Source organism: Camelina sativa, chromosome 9, assembly GCF_000633955.1.
Source record: "Camelina sativa cultivar DH55 chromosome 9, Cs, whole genome shotgun sequence".
NCBI classification, from domain to species: Eukaryota; Viridiplantae; Streptophyta; class Magnoliopsida; order Brassicales; family Brassicaceae; genus Camelina; species Camelina sativa.
The window spans coordinates 19,368,264-19,386,023 of NC_025693.1; the positions used below are offsets into that span (position 1 = coordinate 19,368,264).

Consider the following 17,760-nt stretch of genomic DNA (forward strand, 5'->3'; position numbering starts at 1 on the left):
CCCTACTACGACAATGGTTGTCTATGAGCCTCGCGACGAGTCCACTACTGCAATTCCTGTTCCAAAGAATCTCACATCCACACCCTCGTTTACCGATGAGGACGACGAAACCTGTGACTCTTCATCTTCTCCGCCAAGAGAGGTGCCATTTCAATTTCCGGTTGTTGATCTCACTGGTGATGTTCCCAAGACTGTTATGTCGAGTCAGGGAATCTCGTCTCGTCTGCGCAAGAGACAGGCGACTGCTGATGCCGACAGCCGTGATTCCAAGCGTTCGTTTCTCGCCAAGGATAAGGGCGTCTCAACTTCTCGCAGCGGCCCTTCGAAGGAGTTTGATGTGAAACGGTTCACATCCGCTGAAGCAGCCCGACGGTACGGCTTCTTTGCTTTATGAACCCTTGCCCCCGAAATTAGCTATTCTCTGGGTGCGGATGATAAGGCCAGAGAGCTGATTGATCAAGCCGGTCTCTTGCAAACCATCTCTCAAGTCTGGTCTTTTGATTCGGATGTGGTGTATGAGTTTTGGGCAAATCTCCCTGCAGTGAAGATTGAAGGGGATTCGGTTGATGTTCTTGTTCGTGACTGGGTGTATGAATTCTCACCTGGTCGAATCAATGCTTTGTTCGGTCTATAATCCGTTGATGTGCGCAAACAGCGACTGCAGACTGCTGCTATCCTGGAGGAGGATATGGCATTGTTTCTCTCTGGTGGTAAAGTGAAGTCCTGCAAACAGCTAGTGGCTACAACAATCAAGAACCTAGTCATCAAAGAGCTGCATAAGATCTGCTGCAGCAACTAGTCTCCAACGGTGAACACCAGATATATCTCAACGAACAAAGCCATGGTGATCTACATGATTATGCATCACATTCCGTTCGACTTTGGGAGAATGATCTACGATCAGGTCATACAGTTGGGTCTACAAGCTCAATCTGGTTTCCGGTTGCCGTTTCCCAGCCTCATTTATCAGCTCTTAGAAGCTCAGCGACCTGTTCCGAGTCTTCAGCCACAGGCCACGAAGACGACCAAGGGAAAGAAGACTGCATCAGTACCTGCTGAGTCTGTTCCTCGAAGTGGTTTGTCTGCAGAGCGCAAAGCCATCCGGTCGGCTATCAAGATTCTGCAAGACGCCTTGGACGCTGGTAAGTAGTACTCTCTCTGATTCTACTTTGTTTCTAGCATATTCTATTGATGTTTTTGACTAATCTGTGCCAAACAAGCAGGGGGAGATGAGTCTGATTCTGAAGCTTGAGGGGGAGTTTGGACTATGGGGGAGCAATTGTTTATTTTTGTTTTTTGTTCCCTATTGAAACTTAAGACTTGTTGGTTTTTGATTTTAAGAATCGGTTTGGGTTGTTTGACGATCCAATTTATTTTAACAAGTTCTTGTCGGGTTAATCGTTTGTGTTCTTGAGAGCTGAAATATCTTGGTTTGTATGTGTGTGTTTTTGTCTTGGTTGTTGTTGTCTGTGTATTCTCAGGTTTGATTGTAAGTGCTTGTGTGGCAAGATTCAATCAAAAAGGGAGAGATTGTAAGTGCATCAGAGCTCTGTCTGTGACACGATGATGTGGAGAGTCCCAGAGGTATGATTAGCTGACGTGGCATGGAGTGCTGACGTGGAGACAGATTTTTGGGCAAGATGACGAGGCATGGGATTTGGAAGGGAGAAGCAATCGTGATATACTCGAAGATATTGAGAGTATATCTCGATAGGAGAATAAAGAAGTTATATTCTTGGGGATCAAGGATATTTCCTTATTGATAGGATGCACAAAGATTTAGGTTAGAAATCGAGTGTGCAAGTATAAAAGGATGAAGGCTAGCCACAAAAAAAACTAGCACTTGTGGGGATAAAGTCGTGAGAGTTGTAACCTTCAAGCAATCATAAAAAGGCTTAGAAGGAAAGTGTGTTAGTTTCTCTTTAATCTACACAGGGTATTATGTTAGATAGATATGAGAGTGAACTTAGTTTCGTCTTTTGTAAAAAATATAAGTTTTTGTATAAGATTGAATAAAAAGCGTTTGCTTGACGCGGTTCCAAATGAGTTTATTACTTGTATGTTTTTCTATACTTTTACAATCTGTATATGGTAAATTAAGCATGAAACCAAAAACAAAATTGGGACAGCTAGCGACTATAATTTCGGTGGAGAACGAAGCATTAACTTCAAAATCCCAGCGAGAATTCCTAGGATTCTAGTGAAATACAGAAGCTTCTAGTCAATCAAATTCCTCAGAAGTTCGAATTCCAAACTTTTCTTACTAATTTTAATAATATGGAGGGTAGCCCTGGGCATAAAACCCGAACCCGATTACCCAACCCGGAACCCGACCCGAAAAACTGGGTTCGGGGTGGGTTCGGGTATAGCTATAAAACCCTATTGGGTTCTATTTTCCAGAACCCGTGGGTTCGAGTTAGGGTTGGATAATACCCGATACCCATTCGGGTACCCACAGACCCGAGCAACATAATACTCGACTCTCGACATATGAAGCATTTAGGGTTATTACTAGGGTTACCTTTTGTTTTGTAATTTTTTGTCGATTGAGTTTCCTAAAATCTCTCGAGTTTGATTCGATATATATTCAATTATTCATCATCTATTCTAAATTCCAGAGACAAACCTGGAAATCCTACCTGCTTCTAACTCTGCGGAGACCTTATCGTCACCGTCGAAGGAGATAAACTCACCACCGTCGAAGGAGATAAACTCACCACCGTCAGCCTTGTCGCGAAATCACTCAGAGGTATGACTTCTGATTTTTTAGGGTTCTTCTTCTTTCTCTCAATTCTGTTATTCTTTTGAATCAAATGACAAACAAAATTAGATTTTTGAATTGATTTGTGTTAAAATCGATTGCTAAATTTGATTGCTAATTGGTAATTGCTTTTTGTTAAACGATTTCTGCTAATTAGATTGTTAAATTGATTTTTATCTCTAGATTGTTACTAGAATTGATTCTCATCTTCTTGTTTTGTTTTAGATTTGTTACTAATTTTGTCATCTTCTTGTGTTGTTGTTAGTTGTTACTGGTTTTGAAATTTTCTTAATCTATCATTCTATTGATTTACGATCCTAAAGAGTAAAGATTAATTGGTTTGTTTGTGTTTTTAAAATGCAGATGGCGTCTTCTTCTGAGCCAAATCCTCCCGATGATAATGTTGAACTTGAACTAAGTGGATCCGACTCTAAATCCGATGATGATGTTCAAACTCCTGGTTCTGAAAATAAGAAGAAGAGGAAAGAGAGAGTTAGTGACGATGGAGGAGGTAATAGTTCTGGTAAGAAGATGAAGACAAGATCATGGGTTTGGGATCACTTCACCAAGAAGGGACCAAAACAGGACAAATGCGAATGCCATTACTGTGGGAGAAACTTGGCCTGTGAGACTAGAAATGGGACTTCTACAATGAAGAAGCATCTTGAATTGTTCTGCAAACAATACAAGGTATGGAAAGATGCTAACGGTAATGATCCAACTCAAACTGTTTTTACTTCTGATGGTGCTGGTGGTAGTCTTAGGGCAGTTAAAGTTTCAGAAGCAATATTTAGAGAGGCTACCAATGAGTTGATAGTACTTGCAGAGCTACCCTTATCATTCGTAGAGTGCTTGGGTTGGAGACATTTCTGCTCCAAGGCTCAAATGTATAAACCTCATTCTCGGAGGACAGCATCGAGAGATATTATGGAGATTTATGTCAATAAGAAAGCAGCTATGAAGAAGATTCTTGGGCAGAACCGACAGAGGTTGTCATTGACTACGGACATATGGGTTTCAACAACTACTGGAGCGAGTTATATGGTAATAACTGCTCATTTTGTGGATGATATGTGGAAGTTAAGGAAGATGGTCATAGGATTCAAGAGTGTTGATGATCATAAGGGTGAAACAATCTGTAATGTTCTCCTTCAGTGTCTAGCCGAGTGGGATATACAGAGAGTGTTCTGCATCACAGTAGATAATGCTACAGCAAATAGTTCTGCTATGACTAAATTTAAGAAAGCTATGAAGAACATTGGAGATGATGCATTGATATTGAAAGGTAAGTATATGCATTTGAGGTGTGCTACGCACATATTGAATTTGGTTGTGAGAGAAGGTTTACAAGAGGTCGACAGTAGTGTGGCTGGAATTCGAAATGGTATTCAGTATGTGAGAGCTACAGCAAACAGACTCAAATCATTTGAGTTGCGACTTGAGGCAGTGAAGATTAAAAGGGGAAATGTACCTTTGGATGTGAAAACAAGATGGAACTCGACTTACCTCATGTTAGATCAAGCTTTGAAGTTTAGATTGGCATTTGAGAGGATGGAGGCTGAAGATAAAGTGTATAACGATTACTTTCTAGAAAAGGTGGATGGAACGAAAAGGATTGGACCACCAATGCCATCTGACTTTGATGAAGTTGAGAGGTTGGTTTCTACTCTTGTCATATTTTATAAGTCCACATTGGTTCTTTCTGCTTCAAATACGGTTGCCTCTCATAAACTCTACAATGAGATAGTTTCTGTTACTAAGAACCTGAGTGAGTTAACTACAAGTACAGATCCTAAAGACCCTTTGAAAAAGAAAGCTTTGTCTATGTTAACAAAGTTGGGAAAATATTGGGATCCATTTGGAGATCAAGTTGAAATGAATAGGCTGGTGATAGTAGCAAGTGTTTTTGATCCTAGAAAGAAAACGAAATTTGCTGAGCTCTGTTTCGATGCTTTGTATGGGAAAGGCAGTATGGAGTCTGTGCATCTTTTAGATGATTTGAATAGTATCTTGAAGGACTTGTATGATGAGTACAGTAGAAACAGTTTACTAAACAAGACTGGTTCATCTTCTCAATCACATGGATCATCTTCCCAGTCGCAGACCCGAGAGCAAGTTGCACCGGATTTTTGTCAGAAAGCAGGTATTGTTGACATGGAAAACGTATTTGATGAGATGGTGATGGAAAAGGTAATGTACAGCTCCTCTAATGAGTTGGAAATTTACTTGAAAGATAATGTGGAGAAACCAAGTATTCTTAAAGGTACAGAATACGATTTGTTATCTTGGTGGAAGGTCAACAGCGGGAAGTATCTGATTTTGTCTCTAATTGCTAAGGACATACTTGCAATGCAAGTGTCTTCAGTAGCCTATCAATCTGCGTTTAGCACTAGTGGTAGAATTTTAGAACCGTATAGGAGCTGTTTAACACACAAAATGATAGAAGTGTTGATCTGCACCGAGCAATGGCTAAAAGCTGAAATTCATATCAATGAAAAAGGAGTCTCCACAGTAGAACATTTGCTTTCGGAAGTTGAGCATGATGATAAACTTTTGAGAGGTAAGTTTTCTTTTTNACTTTAACTCTTTCTACAATTTTGAATATGATTCTGATTGTTCTTACGGTTTACATTTGTTTTTTATAGAGTATAAACCTGAATTCACGCATTTGGACAGCTAATCTTGAGAATGAGTCACCCAGATGATCTTTATAGTTTGAACTTTGAATGGTTAGTTTAAGTATATACTATATAGTCTCTACTCTCTACTCTTTGTATTTGTCATTATTCTCAATTTCTCAATTTTGTTATTGATATTTGTTTCATTTTGTTTTAGGAAATTTCAAATCAAAGACATCAATCACCAAGTTTCAACTTTCTATCTTCTATTTCTAATTTTCTATGTTGCACTTTCACATCTAAACTCTTCTTTGCTTTCACTCTTTCAGCAACTTGAATTTGTTATCACTTATCACTTTTCTATCTCTTTTAGTTTTTGGATGTTAAATTTGGAGTTATATTCTATGTTTTCATTAGTTATGTGTAATAGTTATGTGATTTTAGATGGTAACCTGCAGATTTAGGATGGTAAACTGCAGATTTTTTCATGTATTTCAAGTGTAGTTCGGGTTTCGGTTCGGGTTTTCGTTAGTGCTGGGCACGGAACGGGTACCCTTGAATTTTCTCTGACCCTTTACTCGTCCCGACCCTAACGGGTAACAGAAAAAATTTACTCATACTCGACCCTTAAATAACGGGTACCCGGTAAAAAATAGTTGACCCTTTACTCGTCCCGACCTTTTATTATTACCCGGAAAACGAATACCCGATAAAAAATGTTAATAATCGCAATAATAATTTTATCTTTTGAAATCCAAAAAATGAAAAATTCATAAATTTATGCAATATATAGTTCCAAAATTTATAAAATTACGAATTTTGAAAATAAAAATAATATATTAATTCAGTTAGGCTAAGTTGAACTTAGGTTTTAACTCTAACTCTATAAATTAATAATAAATAATAATAATAATAATACAAAATATTAACGGGTATTTACGGGTCGGGTAGCAAAACGGGTAAAGGGCCGAGTAACGGGACGGGTATTGAAAACTAAACTAATACCCTATACTCGTCCCTTACTCACGGGTAATATAAATATAATACCCTTTACTCGACCCTAAAGCTGCGGGTACCCTTTTTTTGGGGATGGGTACGAGCCGAGTAACGGGTCGAGTACGGGTAACGTGTATTAGTGCCCAGGCCTAGTTTTCGTTGAGTTCGGGTACACTTTACCCGAAACCGAATAGAACCAGTTTTTTCGGGTTTTTTCCGGGTTCTGAAAATTGTAACCCAAACCGACCCGAACCCGGTACTACCCGAACCGAACCCAACCCAAACATAGTAAAATACCCGAATGGGTTCTATTTTCCATTATCCATTAACCCGAACCCGAACGGGTAATATCCGAACCCGAACGGGTAACCCGAATGCCCATGGCTAATGGAGGGGATTCAAACACTTACTAATTAAGAAAGAAAACTCGAGAAAATGTTGTTGACGGACTCAACGGTTTATATTGGGCCTCAACGGTGACCAAACAAACCCATTTAAAAGCAATTTTCACTTTTATCACACACTCTCTTCTTCTTCTCTTCCAGATTCTTCTTCTAAGCATTGGGGTCACTCACTCTGTTAGGGTTTCGTGGCTTGCTAATACTTTCGCAAACCAAATTGAATAGTTTCTGAAGCTGAATCTCTCTCTCGTCACCATGATCATATCTAAGCTTCTGGATTCGTGTACTCGGCTGGATTTTGTACCAGATAGCTGTCTCTCTGTTCACAAAAAATGGAACAAAAATGGTATTCTTCTCGCTTTCTTTATTTCCCTTCCCACTGTAATCCTCGAACCCCTTTAATTCTTTTAGTTTTTTTTTGTTTTTTTTTTTTTTTGCTTTTTACAGCAAAATCGGTTGTGAAGGTTTGAGAAATCGAGGTGAGTGAACAAGGACAGGATCAGTGAGTTGCCTGAAGCTTTGGTTGTGCACATATTGTCTTCACTTCCAACAGAAACTGCCATAACCACGAGTGTTTTGTCTAAAAGTTGGAAATCTCTTTGGAAGTTGTTGCCAAATCTCAAGTTTGATTTTAATAATCATCACCATACATTTTCAGCGGATGTTTTCAGATCTTTGATTTCACATAAAGCTCCTGTTTTAGATAGTCTGCATTTGAGAATTAAAGATAAGGGTGATGCTTCGGATGTTGGGATATTGATTGGTCTTGCTTTTGCACGCCATCTGCGCAAATTGGTATTAAGTTTTGCATTTCAGGAGGAAGGCTCAGTAAGAAGATTTCAGAGTGTTTTGTGTACATGTAATGATACACTCGAGATATTGCAACTTGAGGGTTCAATTATTCTAATACTTTCCTTCTCGTGTTTGTTTAAAAGTCCTGAGAAAGCTACACCTTTACTATGCATACTTCAAAAACCAATCATTTGTTTCCAACCTTTTATGTGGCTGCCCTTGTCTTGAAGATTTGGTCGTAAATGGAAGAAGCAATACGGAGCTGGATTTCACTATTGCCGTGCCATCATTACAGAGACTAACCATTGAAGATGATTACTATGGAGATAGAGAGGGTGGCTATGTGATAAATGCTCCTTCTTTGAAATACTTGAACCTTAACGGGATCCATAGGCTTGAGTTTTGTCTGATTGCGAATGCTTCTGAGCTGGTGGAGGCAAAAATCACTGACGTTTGTGATATAACCAATGAGAACATCCTGGAATCTCTAACTGCAGCCAAACGTCTTTCCTTAGACTTATCACCCTTACAGGTAATATTTACATTTAAGATTTTATCAGGGGGTTTTTCTCTACAACTTGGCTTACATTGTTTTGTGTACTACTAATGTTGCGTGATGCGCAGATTAAGTATCCTACTGGTAAAAGCTTCTATCAGCTTCTATCTTTGGAGCTCCATACAAACGAAGAAGAGTGGTAGAATCTTCTTTCGCTCATGCTTGATAGTTCTCCTAAATTACAAATCCTCAAGCTCATCGACGTAAGTCATTACATTATTCAACTACCTTTTTTGTCTTTTCCCAGTGCTCTTTCAGGTATTTTACTGATCTTAAATATTACATTCATCTCAGTCAACGCGATTTGATAAAGATTATCTGGTGGACCGGAAATGGAATCAGCCAGAGTGTGTACCTGAATGTTTGTTGTTCCATCTTGAGACATTTTTGTGGACAAGATACGAATGGCAACGAGACAGTGAGCATGAAGTTGCCACATACATCCTTAAGAACGCAAGACGATTGAAGAAAGCAACTCTCTCCACAAAACCCATCGAATCTAAAGAGCTCGAGAAGTTGGAAAAAAGACGTGAGATGCTCAACGAGTTGGTCAATGTGGTTAGGGCTTCAAATTCATGTCACCTCGTGTGTGAAGCTGATACGTACTCTTGTAATTGGTAGGATAAATGCTATGGAAAAGTGCAAAACTGCAAATCAGTCTACTTCACATATCCTAGGGTAATCGGCTTAACTGTTATGAGTTGGGGTTCGTAATAAGAATCTAGCACCCACATTTATTTATTTAATTAGGTATATAGCAATGGTCAAACCAAAAGATGCATTAGAGTTTCCAACTTACCTTTTGCATTTTCAAAGGAACAAATGAATATGGCCCATGTCTCTGTTTGTGTGTTAGCAACTTAGCATTTAAAATATTTCACCAAACTCAAGTTCGATTGTATCTATCACCAATACGAGTATACGACCATAGATTTTCAGAGAATCTTTGCAGATCTTTGATTCTGCATTTGGAAGTCGGACAGAAATGCGATGCTTTTGAGTTGGGATTATGGATTGGAATTGCATTTTCTCGCCATGTGCGTAAATTGGTATTGGATTTTCAGTTTAATGAGGAAGTATTTGTACACTTTTCTAGTGATTTAGGTAGATGTCATAACTCACTCGAGATCTTGAAACTCAAGTATAATATTCTTATAGATCTTCGACTTCCTGTTTGTTTTGGTCCCTCAGAGAGCTGCACCTTTACCTTGTAGACTTTGAAGACGAAGAATCTGTTTCCAACCTTTTCTCTGGCTGCCCTTGTCTCGAAGATTTGGTCGTGTATAGAAATTGTAATGCCGATGTAGCAAATTTCATAATTGAGGTGCCATCATTACAGAGACTTACCATAGAAGTTGTATGCTCAGGAATGGGGGATGGAGGCTATGTTATAAATGCCACTGCTTTAAAATACTTGGACATCAACGGGTTTCATGATCTTGAGTTTTGTTTGATTGAGAAAGCACCAGAGCTAGTGGAGGCAAAATTCTGTCACGTTTCCAAAATAGTTGATGAGAACATCCTAGAAACTCTAACTCCAGCCAAACGTCTTTCAGACTTATCACCCTTACATGTAATTTTTAGATTTTAACATTTTCGTGGGGTTTTTTTTTATTTTTGGGTCTAAAGAAGAAGGATAAACTGATTTGATGTTGTTTGAGTTAATTTTTGATGTTTACAAGAAAAATTATCAACGACAAACACATTTTTTATTAGCTATACATGTGTTTATATTATTTTCTCTGCAAGTAATTTGTAATTTTGTAGTATTAAAGATTTTGGTTCAAGAAGTTTCAATAAATGGATCTAAAACCGAGTAAGTATACAGGTGAAAGTATCAATAATTGAGTCATGTGGTAACTATACTGATCCTTGAAATTTTATGAGGAAATAGGCAATGATTTTGATTTTAGAGTTTGATGGGTTAACAAGTTATTTGGTAGTATAAAACAAAAGTTTTAAATGATTATTTAGTGGGAAAATGTGAGAAAGCTGACGAGGAAGAGTATAACGAAGAATGGGATGATAAAAGTAATAATAAAAATTATAATGAAAAATTTGACAATGAAAATGTCGAGAAAGAATATGAAAAATAAGAAAACAGTGGAAGAAAACATAGATGGTGGCGGTCAATTAAAAATGAGAAAAAAAAGATTAATTCATAATTCTAAAAATGTTTCGTTTGTCTGGTGGTCAAAGAAATTTTTTAGTATATGCAAGGTCACCAGTTCGAATGTCTGATCCGTCTCGCCTCTGGACGTCCAGTTAAATCTAATATTCTTTTGATCAGATTTGATCTTATTAGAACAACTGATTTTTCTATTTTTTAAAAATTTTGTGTATCTAAAATAAAAGTTTAACCTTAATAGTAATTTAAAATTTTCTAGAAGATAATATTTCATAACTGTCATCAATTATATATCATTTTCACCAAAATATATCAAATAAACCCACAAAAATACATTGAAAATATTTGATCCAAGGAATTTTTTTTTTTTTAAATTATACAATTTCTAGAGATAAACTTAAATTTCTACAAATTACTATGGCTGTAATTTGCCCTATATTTTTAACTATAAATATAGAGCTTAGGTTACAACATTGGATATTGAATGCATTAGGTTAATTAATTAGGTAGTGTTGATATTGTGGTTTTTTATATTTTTTTTGGTTCTTTTATAATTGAATTTTTTATTATACGTTATGATTATTTTTTTCTCTCGAGGTTGTATTTTTTGTGTTTCTTTTTAGGAAAAGAAAAATTATATGAGCTCTTATTATTTTACTATGAATCAATATAAATACGTTTTTTATTTTTTGTATATTTACATTTATGTTTTAATTTTGATGTTGTGAATAAGACTGCAACTACGTGTCGATGGATATAATTTGAAAATTGAGATTGTAGGAACGAGCAGATAAAGGAACCAAACTGGAAAATCGATAAGGTATTAAGAATTCTGTTTTTTTTTTTGGTGTGTTTATCTTTATTTTAATATGATAACCTAATGTAAATAATACTTTAGAGATAAATGTAATTCCTAAATATATTTTCGGTTCTCTATCTCCTAGGGTTTTGTAACTAGGTCATCCTTTTACTAATGAAACACAACTACACAAGTGAATCTCATCACCATTATCATATCTAAGCATTAGCCGGATTCGTGTATTAGGGACCATTTGCATAAGAGTTTGGAGCGTTCGTAATCTGAAACAATTGTTTTCTCTCTTTAACGAAATAATGGAACAACTACAACGGTATGTCTCTCTGTTTCGTTTATGTTTTTTTGTTTCTCGGAATAATCCGTTTCTTTGAGGTTTTTTAATTTTGTAACTTTCCAACTTTAATTTCTATGAACTTTATCTTTAGTTTATCTTTTTGTTTTTCTTATACAGCAAAACTGGTGGTGAAGGTTTGAGTAATCGAGATGTTGTAAATGAGGACAGGATCAGTGAGTTGCCTGAAGCTTTGCTTGTGGATATATTGTCTTCACTTCCAACAAAAACTGCCATAGCCACTAGTGTTTTGTCTAAAAGTTGGAAATCTGTTTGGAAGTTGTTGCCAAATCTCAAGTTTGTTTCTGACTATCACAATACATTTTCAGAGGATGTTTCCAGAACTCTGATTCTACATAAAGCTCCGGTTCTAGAGAGTTTGCATTTAATGGTTGGATATGAATGTGATGCTTTGCAGATGGGATTATTGGTAGGAACTGCATTTGCACGCCATGTGCGTAAATTGGTACTGGACTTGTCCTTTCCATGGAGAGGCTCATTAAAATTCCCGGGTGCTTTGTGTAGATGTAACAATACACTCGAGATATTGGAACTCACGGGTTCAATTCTTTTAGACCTTTCTTCTCCGGTTTGTTTCAAGTCCCTGAGAAAGATGTACCTTTCCCATGTAAGCTTCAAAGACAAAGAATCTATTTCCAACCTTTTCTGTGGATGCCCTTGTCTTGAAGATTTGGCCGTGTGTAGATTTAGCAAAGCCGATGTGGGGGTTTTCACTATTGCCGTGCCATCATTACAGAGACTAATCTTAGTAGATAAATACTATCCAAAAGCTGCTAAGGGCTATGTGATAAATGCTCCTTCTTTGAACTACTTGTTCATCAATAAGTTCGATGGGCTTGGACTTTGTCTGATTCAGAAAGCGCCAGAGCTGGTGGAGGCAAAAATCTATAGCGTGTATCGTATAAAGAATGAGAACATATTGGAAACTCTAACTCCAGCCAAACGTCTTTCTTTAGACTTATCACCCTTACATGTAATTTTTTTTAGATTTTAGATTCTTTTCTCGTGGTTTCATCTACAGTTTGGCTAACATTGTTTTGTGTACTATTATGTTGCTTGATGCACAGATTAAGCATCCTACTGGTAAAATCTTCTATCAGCTTCTATCTTTGGAGCTGCATACAAAAGAAGACGAGTGGTGGAATCTTCTTTCACTCATGCTCGATAGTTCGCCTAAATTGCAAATCCTCAAACTCATTGACGTAAGCCATTTCACTCTTTAGGATAGTTCTAAATTGCAAATTCTAAATTGCTCTACTTTCATGTATTTTGATGATCTCTAAATATATTACATTGATTGCTTTGGCCGCAGCCATATCACTTCCATAACAAATATAGTCTGATCGGCTTGAAATGGAATCGACCAAAGTGTGTACCAGAATGTTTGTTGTTCCATCTTGAGACATTCGTGTGGACAAATTACGATTGGCAACGAGAAGATGAGAGAGAAGTGGCTACATACATCCTTAAGAACGCAAGACGGTTGAAGAAAGCTACTCTCTCCACAAAACCAATCAAATCTAAAGAGCTCGAGAAGTTGGAAAAGAGAGGTGAGATGCTCAACCAGTTGGCTACTGAGGCCAGGGCTTCAGATTCATGTCACCTCGTTATCGAAGCTGAAACTTTCTAATGAGGATATTTTCCTCGACAATTAGGATTTCTATTTTGTTGATTTAGGAAACTGCTCAAGAAATGTATGTGTTATGGAAAAAGCCAATTCCAATATGTTAGGGTTGCCACTATATAACACTTTTCTTCTCTTTATAAAACATCCCAAACTTAATTTGTTCTGCATAAAACAACATATACTTTTTAAAATATCTAAAACAGAACCTATGTAATTGAGACAGAGAATTGCGATCACTAAACCTGATTAAACCATTTAATCGCGATTACTCATTTGCGTTTGTCTCAAAACACGACCTATATGACTCAATGATATACGACGTAGTTTAGTGAGAAAAGAGAGACGACATCGTTTGGCTGTACGTTGATGAATCTGCAACAAACCACAACAAACAAAAAAACTGCAACACAATTCCTAAAACCAAAAAAATGAAACAAGTGGGTGAATCTTCACCACTCCAAACCTGTCAAAATATTACGTCACAACTCTAGTTGTTCTTTATTTGTTTTTTACTTCACTACTCCATTGTATAATTGAATTCTAACGTACTTCATACTAGAATCGTATCAAATTATCAATATACACCAAATTAGCTTGTGATTCAGTTATTAATAATCCCAATCTCAAAAGACCAAAAGTATAATTAACAAAAAGCGAGATACAAAAACATGATTGAACATCACGTGTTCACATTACAAAAGGGATATAAAAAAAACCTGCAACTATTTTTAAAAACCTGCAACTACTTCCAAAAACCTGCAACTAATTCCAAAAACATGAAACACCAATACAACTCCTAGATATGGCTTTCTTGTGTGAGTGTGTGTGGTCCTTGTGAAAAAGTGAGTGTCTCTGCACCTAGAAATGTAGATGGACCAGCTCCATCAATAATTGTACTCTTCTTACTACTCTTACTCTGCTTTTCTTTTTTTTCCTTCTTTTCCTTTGGAAATGTAGGACATCCAGCTGAATTGTGACCTGCTACACTACACTTACGACAATGCATGATTCTCCCTTGCCTTCCGAGTTTGTCTGGCTCATTTTTGTCCTTTCCCATAATTTTTTTTGGCTTCTTCTTCTTTGGTTCCTTCTTCTTTTTCTTTGGTGATTCATTTTTCCCTTTGATCTGATCATAGTTCTTCTTCTGACCCTTCTTTTTCCCAGGTAGATTTGGATCTGGAGGTTTGGTTATCAAGACATATTTGTTGGTCATCCAAAAACGTGGACCTCTAACCGGATCAGGACCTCTATCATACACTTCCTTCCATACATGAGTAGTAAAGTATGGGGACACAAAATCATCAACATCCTTGTTAGCATCTAAGACTGCTGCATAAGCATGTTCACATGGAATCCCTGTGATTTGCCACTTGCAACATGAACACTCCCATTTACCTGTTGACAAGTTCACAAAATGTGAGTTCCCATCTAAATAAACATCAAACCGCCCATGTGTTCCTTTTGTGATTTCACATCGCATAGCATCTTCTTTCTCAGCCTCCAAAATCTCTGTCGCATATTCAGAGAGCTTCTTTTTCTATTTTCCAATTTTCATATTTCTCTTAGTAATCCTTCCCATTGCCTGCCTTCTTATAGTTTCCAACATTGGAACTAATGCCTTTGCCCTTGCCTTGACAATTGTAGAGTTAAAGGACTCTGTTGCATTGTTGTCCACATCCTCACAACTACTTCCTATCCTATAATAAGCTCTAGACCAACTCTTTGGATTCTCCTTCATCACACTATCATAAAGAGACATATCATAAGCTCTAATCTTGTTGAGGTTTGCTTCAAATTCAGAATGGTTATAACTCCAAGCTAGGTGCCACACCAGTTTTTTTAGCAAGTCTTTATCACCATGCCTAGTCTTCAAGTTTTCCACAATGTGCTTGACACACATTCTGTGCTCAGCATTTGGCAGCTCATTTTTAACAGAGGTTATGATCCCCTACATAATTACATAAGCAAACTAGTAAAGATGTAACCCAAGCTAGTAGAAAATGAAACGAGACATATGTTTAAACATTGAGACTAACAATAGTACTTACTTTAGAACGATCTGAGATGATGACATAATCTTGTCCATCCTTTAGATTCAAATCAGCCTTAAGTAGTTTAAGAAACCACAACCAATTATCAGCATTTTCAGTCTGAACTGTTGCCCATGCAATTGGATATATCTGATTGTTTGCATCATGAGCAATAGCAGTCAATAGGCAACCTTTGACGGCGTGTTTCAGAAAAGTTCCATCAATCCCAATGATAGGTCGACAGTAGTAGAATCCTTGTTTCATTGCTCCAAGACACACATAAAAACGATTAAAAACATCTTCACCAGCAGCATAGGGTAGGTATCAACAACCGCAGTGGACCCTGGATTTGAATCTATGAGCTCAATCGCATAACCTCTAAGGTGAGCAAAATGTTGAGCATATTCCTGTTGAAGCCACTTCAGAGCTAGAAGTCTTCCTCTCTGAACTTGTCCTATAGAACTTAGTATGTTCCACTGCTCCTTAATATGCCTTTGAATATTAAGAGGCATATAGTTAGGTTGCAATCTTAGTTTATCCAGAAAAAGCCTTCCAGTGACAGGACTCTTCAATAGCTTGCATTTCCCATTAGATTTACATCTATGATATCCACAATTAGTCCTCACAACCCACAATTGTCGAGTCTTGTCGAATGCAGCATATACTTTCCATTCACAGTTCTTATCTTGACCACATACAAAGCTCATTTTGTCTTTCCCATATCTGTTTTGCCTAATGTTTTCCCTCGACTTCAAAGCATGATGTAACACAACCTCTTTAAACTCAAACCCAGTTAAGAATGTTCTTCCAATAGCTAACTTCTCATTTGTTCCCATCCTAATTTTCCTATCTCTAAAAACCATTGGATCTTCCTCTTCATCTGAACTCTCTGGGACAATATTTTGATTAATCCTAAAATCATCAAACCAGTTGGCTACAGATTCCTCAATCTCAAACTCAAACCTTTCAACTATGTCGTCTTGTTCATCTTTTTTCTTTCTCGCCTTACTCTCCCTTTTGTCTTCTTCATCTTCAGATTCGTCTCTCTTTCGTTTTGCCTTGCTTCGGCTTACCTCATTCCCGACTTCAACATCTTCATTGTCATCACCAGTCGCATCACTACCATTGTTTTTGTCTTCTCCATCATCTCTGCTCTTATCTCCATCATCCTCGTTCTCGACGACATTATCCTCCTCGTCTCCATCATCTCCACTATTATTTCCATCAGCCACACTCTCTTCATCTGACACTTCCTCGAAACCATCTGAATCTTCATCACTTGCGTTGCTTTTCGGATTAAAATCTGGATCATCTGGATCACTCTCATATACCAAAGGACTAATCGGCATCTCGTCTCTTTGTAATTCTTGTATAAACCAAAATCACTCTAAACCTAAGACGTACAGCCAAATGATGTCTACGTCGTATATCATTGAGTCATATAGGTCGTGTTTTGAGACAAACGCAAGTAATCGCGATTAAATGGTTTAATCAGGTTTAGTCATCGTAATTCTCTGTCTCAATTACAGAGGTTCTGTTTTAGATATTTTAAAAAGTATGTGTTGTTTTATGCAGAACAAATTAAGTTTGGGATGTTTTATAAAGAGAAGAAAAGTGTAGGTCCAAATGTTGAGAATGGAACAAGTACAGGTTGTTATATAGTGGCAACCCAATATGTTATGTAGGTAACTTTTACAACTTCAGTGCCCGATTGAGTTTTTCTTAGTTATGTATTTTAGTTGCACCAGAAACTTGTTCTTTTTTAGAGAATTGCCATTTGGGAAAACAAGAAAGGATTGATCCACCAATCTTGATGATGAGCTATCAGCATATAACACGGCATAGACCATATAACTTTTGGACTACAAAATTGTTGAACTATGGAACAAAATGCTTCGAAAACTTTTTACGGAATGTAGTTATTGAAAATTATGACCAATTAACAATGTTATATACCGCATAGTTCTAGTGCAATTTGACTCTATAGTGTGATTGAGCCTAAATTTTAAAAGGGCCGAGTTACGAAGCTTTCAGAGGAAAACGATCGGTGTCAATTTTTCTCACACTATTTTCTCATTCTTCTCCAAATCTTCTGCTAGCTCGAGTGAGTGACTGCTATTGCATTACGATTGTTAATCCTCTCTTACTGATTGAATAATTTTTGATGCCGGATCGTCACTGTTACCATATGTCTAAGCTTTTAGCCGGTTTCTTGGTTTCTAAAATTTCAGTTTTGAATTATCGATGGGATGCTAAATCTTGGTTACATTATGAGGAAGAGATACAGAAGATAAAGGAGTAAGAAAGGTACAGAACAAGAGGAATAGAGAGCACAAGCGGTAAGAGAACGAGTTTCCTCACGAATATATCTCTTAGCAAATTCATTTTTTCTTTGTTTTAGCAATGATATCTCTATTGGTTTTTTTTATCCTCAAATGTTTTGAACCGAACTAACCAAACCACTTACATAACCGAAATTATTCCAAAATAATCGAAATAACCATATTTTCAGACAAAAAAACTGTTTTTTTTTGTTAAAAGGCTTTCAATTAAACTGGAAAATGAAAAATAAAAGTTTTACAAGGCCCAGTAGGAAGCCCAATACATCTAAAACCCAAAGTTAAAACCTCATACATCAGGAAACATAACTGAACCAATGTAACCAATAATTAGAAACGAACC

The 17,760-nt window shown here is 37.0% G+C and overlaps 1 protein-coding gene and 1 pseudogene across 1 annotated transcript; both read left to right on the forward strand.

Moving 5' to 3' along the window:
• Positions 6,882-9,292, forward strand: LOC104715445 (annotated as a pseudogene).
• Positions 9,494-13,051, forward strand: LOC104715446 (FBD-associated F-box protein At3g49020-like). Its single transcript, XM_019229998.1, has 4 exons — positions 9,494-9,697; positions 11,495-12,394; positions 12,489-12,623; positions 12,734-13,051. Exons 1-4 carry the CDS (start codon positions 9,494-9,496, stop codon positions 13,049-13,051), a joined length of 1,557 nt encoding a protein of 518 aa, XP_019085543.1.